The sequence below is a fragment of the Argentina silus genome (assembly GCF_951799395.1).
Source record: "Argentina silus genome assembly, chromosome: 12".
NCBI classification, from domain to species: Eukaryota; Metazoa; Chordata; class Actinopteri; order Argentiniformes; family Argentinidae; genus Argentina; species Argentina silus.
Window position 1 is genome coordinate 181677 of NC_139666.1, and position 5000 is coordinate 186676.

Here is a 5000-nt window from a genome sequence, read left to right on the forward strand (position 1 = left end):
CTGTGTGGCTCCTCCTCCCCCTATGTGGCTCCTCCTCCTCCCATGTGCCCCTCCCCCTCCCCTGTGACTCCTCCCACCACAGCCAGGAGGATCTCTGTGTGTAGAGGGTTGGTGGATGTCCTGACCACAGCGAGGGAGACAGCGTCGCTGGAGGTGGAGCTATCTCACGCTAACGTGGTGTCTGTCTGGCTGAAGGACGGCGTCCAGCTCAAGCCCACCAACCACTGGCGAATGAGCTGCAAGGGGCGTGTCCACAGTCTGACCATCTCCAACCTGAGCGTGGATGACACAGGAACCTTCCTGTTCTCCGCAGAGAACGTCAAGACCTCCGCCAGGCTGCTCGTCAAAGGTAGGACACTAACCCCAGCCCCTACATCCTAGTTCCTACCTCCTAGCCCCTACATCCTAGTCCCTACATCCTAGTCCCTACCTCCTAGCCCCAACATCCTAGCCCCTACATCCTAGTCCCTACCTCCTAGCCCCTACATCCTAGACCCTACCTCCTAGCCCCTACATCCTAGTCCCTACCTCCTAGTCCCTACCTCCTAGCCCCTACATCCTAGTCCCTACATCCTAGTCCCTACCTCCTAGCCCCTACATCCTAGTCCCTACCTCCTAGTCCCTACCTCCTAGTCCCTACCTTCTAGCCACTACATCCTAGTCCCTACCTCCTAGCCCCTACATCCTAGCCCCTACATCCTAGCCCCTACATCCTAGTCCCTACCTCCTAGTCCTTACATCCTAGTCCCTACCTCCTAGTCCCTACATCCTAGTCCCTACCTCCTAGTCCCTACCTCCTAGCCCCTACCTCCTAGCCCCTATATCCTAGCCTAGGGGGGGGGGGATTACTATAGCTCAGATAGAAGCTAATCAGGCTACTGGGCTGCTGTCTATGTGGAAGCGAAGCATTGTGCTGCACCAAATTGAAGGCCAACTCTACATCCCTTAACCCTTTGTACCCCCAGAACCAGCGTCTATATGACCTAACCAGAACCCTAACTCTAATCTCTGACCCTAACCCTACATGTCTCTGACCCTAACCCTACACGTCTCTGACCCTAACCCTACATGTCTCTGACCCTAACCCTACACGTCTCTGACCCTAACCCTACATGTCTCTGACCCTAAGCCTAACCCTACATGTCTCTGACCCTAACCCTACACGTCTCTGACCCTAAACTTTGACCTCTGACCCCCCAGAGCCCCCAGTGAGTGTCCTGAAGAAGCTGGAGAACCTGCGGAGTCCTGAGGGGGGCGTGGTCTCTCTGGAATGTGAACTGTCACGACACAACGTTGACGTCAGGTGGTCCAAGGTCAGAGTCCTAGAACCCTCAGTTAAAGGTCAGAGTTCTAGAACCCTCAGTCGAAGGTCAGAGTTCTAGAACCCTCAGTTGAAGGTCAGCTTTCTAGAACCTATCATGGTTATGAAGGTCAGCGTTCCAGAACCTATCATGGTTATGAAGGTCAGCATTCATTCTGATATTTGTTATTAAATTGTTAAAGAGATGCTACAGGATTTGTGTCACTAATTATTTACATCAAATGTTGGCTTAAGTGTTGACTGTATGGTTCATGTATAATGTTAATCTGTTTCATCAGCCCACAGTGCTCAGGTTAACTAACACACGTCTACGTAATAAGCCCATGGGTGTTGGGAGGTGTGTCCCTGTCTGTCCAATCAGGTCATTTCTTCATATTTCTGTTTATTTCGGAACCCGTTTTTTAGGTTGTGAGAGCGACTTTTAGAACTAGTGGCTGAAAAAATACAAAAATCCTGTAGCATCTCTCAATTTGTTTCCCACCCTGAATCCAGACTCATATGTTTCAGTTCCAGATCTTTATCAATTCACTGTGTTTGATTAAAGCAGTTAAGTGTGTGGTCTGTGCAGGGTGGGGTGGAGTCAGGGTGGGGTTGAGTTAAGTGTGTGGTCTGGTCTGTGCAGGGTGGGGTGGAGTCAGGGTGGGGTGGAGTTAAGTGTGTGGTCTGTTCTGTGCAGGACAGGGTGGGGTGGAGTTAAGTGTGTGGTCTGTTCTGTGCAGGACGGGGTGGAGTCAGGGTGGGGTGGAGTTAAGTGTGTGGTCTGTTCTGTGCAGGACGGGGTGGAGTCAGGGTGGGGTGGAGTTAAGTGTGTGGTCTGTTCTGTGCAGGACGGGGTGGAGGTGCGGCCAGGGAAGGCCTGCCGGATCTACGCCATGGGCCGGAAACGCTTCCTACAGATCCTGAAGTGTGACATCACAGACTCTGGCACCTACATGTGTGATGCTGGAGACATAACTACATCCTGTACTCTGGACGTCTACGGTAGGTCTCCCCCTACATACACCCTAATGGTACAGTCTCCCCCCTACATACACCCTAATGGTACAGTCTCCCCCCTACATACACCCTAATGGTACAGTCTCCCTTTACATACACCCTAATGGTACAGTCTTCCCCCTACATACACCCTAATGGTACAGTCTCCCCCTACAAAGACCCTAATGGTACAGTCTCCCCCCTACATACACCCTAATGGTACAGTCTCCCCCCTACATACACCCTAATGCTACAGTCTCCCCCCTACATACACCCTAATGGTACAGTCTCCCTTTACATACACCCTAATGGTACAGTCTCCCTTTACATACACCCTAATGGTACAGTCTTCCCCCTACATACACCCTAATGGTACAGTCTCCCCCTACATAGACCCTAATGGTACAGTCTCCCCCCTACATACACCCTAATGGTACAGTCTCCCCCCTACATACACCCTAATGCTACAGTCTCCCCCCTACATACACCCTAATGCTACAGTCTCCCCCCTACATACACCCTAATGCTACAGTCTCCCCCCTACATACACTCTAATGTACAGTCTCCCCCCTACATACACCCTAATGGTACAGTCTCCCCCCTACACTACATACACCCTAATGGTACAGTCTCCCCCTACATACACCCTAATGGTACAGTCTCCCCCCTACATACACCCTAATGCTACAGTCTCCCCCCTACCTTTACCCTACTGGTACAGTCTACCCTACCTTTACCCTAATGGTACAGTCTACCCCACCCCTACCTCTGTGTTGATTAAACCATTCCTTCAATCCCGTATGAATGGAAAAGATAAACCAGAGATCTACTCAGCCAAGAGAGGTAGACTATCTACAGGACAAGATTGCCCCCTGCTGGGGAACTAATGCGATTACATCCTCTCCTCATAATCAATAACATGAACCAGCAGCCTGAACCATCTCAGCCTGATCAGGAAGGACAAGACCACTTTTTTACTGTGAACATTTTTACCACAAAAACATTTTGGAGCAGACAAGCTAAGTTAGGGCTAGAGTTAGGGTTAGGGTTAAGGTTAGGGCTAAGGTTATGGTTATGGTTAGGGCTAGGCTTAGGGTTAGGGTTATTATTAAGGTTAGGGTTGGTCCAGTCCTGAGGGTTGGGTTAGGGTTAGGGTTGGTGTCTGTGTGTGTGTGAGGTGGGTAAGGGTTAGGGTTAGGGTTAGGGTTAGGGTTAAGGTTAGGGTTAGGGTTAGGGTTAGGGTTAAGGTTAGGGTTAGGGTTAGGGCTAGGGTTAGGGTTAGGGTTAGGGTTAGGGTCAGGGCTGGTCCAGTCGGGTTAGGATTAGGGTTAGTAACCCTGTGTCGTCTGCCACCAGAGAGGGAGCTGGTGGTTCTGCAGGGTCTGGTGGACGTGGAGGTCCAGGAGGACCAGAACGCCGTGTTCATGTGTGAGGTCTCCCTGGAGGATGTGGCGGGGGAGTGGTTCAGGAACGGCGACAGGATACGACCCACCTGCACCGTCAAGATACGCCAGGAAGGTAGAGGCACACAACATTTAACCTCTAACCTTTGACCTTTAACCACAACTCATAACACTGTTGTTAAGTCACTGTACATCTTGTATGTCTACCAGGACAGGCTCAATGAGGAATGGTATCAAACATGTTTGTTTCTGCCTCCGCCAGCCTCTGATGTCAAACTAGTGTTAAAATGTCACCCTGGTCCAGTCAGTATGAGTTTGTACTTTAATCACAACTGTCTCATCATTCTAGCTGTCCCTCAGAAGGACATTGTACATGCTTCATCATGTAGTGTTGCTCATTGCTCTCTGATCTCTGATCTCTGATCTCTGCTACTCAGCATGGATGATGGCCTTCAGGGACTTCAGGGATCGTTGTGACTGTATCTCTCTGTTTGTTCAGGGACCAAGCATTTTCTCCTTATGGTCAACGTGCGTGGAGAAGACTCTGGAGAGATCAAGTTTGTTGCCAAGCATGTAGAGTCCACAGCTTCCCTGGAGGTGGAGGGTAAACCTCGTTATTTCTGAATTATTTCTCTGATTAGGCTGTGTTATAGGAGGTCCACAACACAGTAACACATACTGACAAATTGATGGTAAAAAGATAATTACATTAGAATACATTTTAAGATTATTTAGGGTTATTTAAAATAAATATATTATAATATATAACTGCATCTCTATATCCACAATGCAAAGAATCATTCTGGATCCTAAAGTGTGAAGTATTGACCAGAAGTTCTAAATGATAGTTTTAAAAAAAAAAAGTCACTCACACAAATCTTGAATTTATATAAACCAGGAGAAATCCAATATATTTTTCTATTTTATTTATATAAACCAGTTGAAATAAGATCACTAAACCCTAACACTAGTCTGTCCTTCCTGCCAGAGCGGCCAGTGAGCTTCGTGAAGCCCCTTCAAGACAAGGCAGTTCTGGAGAAGAGCCGTGTTGTTCTGGACTGCTCCGTGTCCAGCCCGCGCTGCAGCATCCGCTGGTACAAGGGCTGCAACGTCATCCTGCCCTCCGAGCGCTTCGAGATCTGCAGCGAAGGCTGCTACCGCAAGCTACTGATCCAGCAGGTGGAAATGGAGGATGGGGGCACCTACAGCGTCCAGGTGGGAGAGCACACCTGCTCCGCTGAACTCACTGTAGAAGGTAAGAACATCTAACACCTGCTCCGCTGAACTCACTGTCGAAGGTA

The 5000-nt window shown here is 49.4% G+C and overlaps 1 protein-coding gene across 1 annotated transcript in view; it reads left to right on the forward strand.

Annotated features, from left to right (window-relative positions):
- LOC310813152 (obscurin-like protein 1) overlaps positions 1-5000 on the forward strand; it is a gene marked incomplete at its 5' end in the record, with an annotated part of 23956 nt that overhangs the window by 8983 nt on the left and 9973 nt on the right. Inside the window, 6 exons of the mRNA XM_083682014.1 lie at positions 83-349; positions 1201-1313; positions 2149-2302; positions 3653-3814; positions 4199-4303; positions 4688-4954. Coding sequence (XP_083538140.1) covers positions 83-349; positions 1201-1313; positions 2149-2302; positions 3653-3814; positions 4199-4303; positions 4688-4954 — 1068 coding nt within the window. The remainder of the gene's footprint in view (positions 1-82; positions 350-1200; positions 1314-2148; positions 2303-3652; positions 3815-4198; positions 4304-4687; positions 4955-5000) is intronic.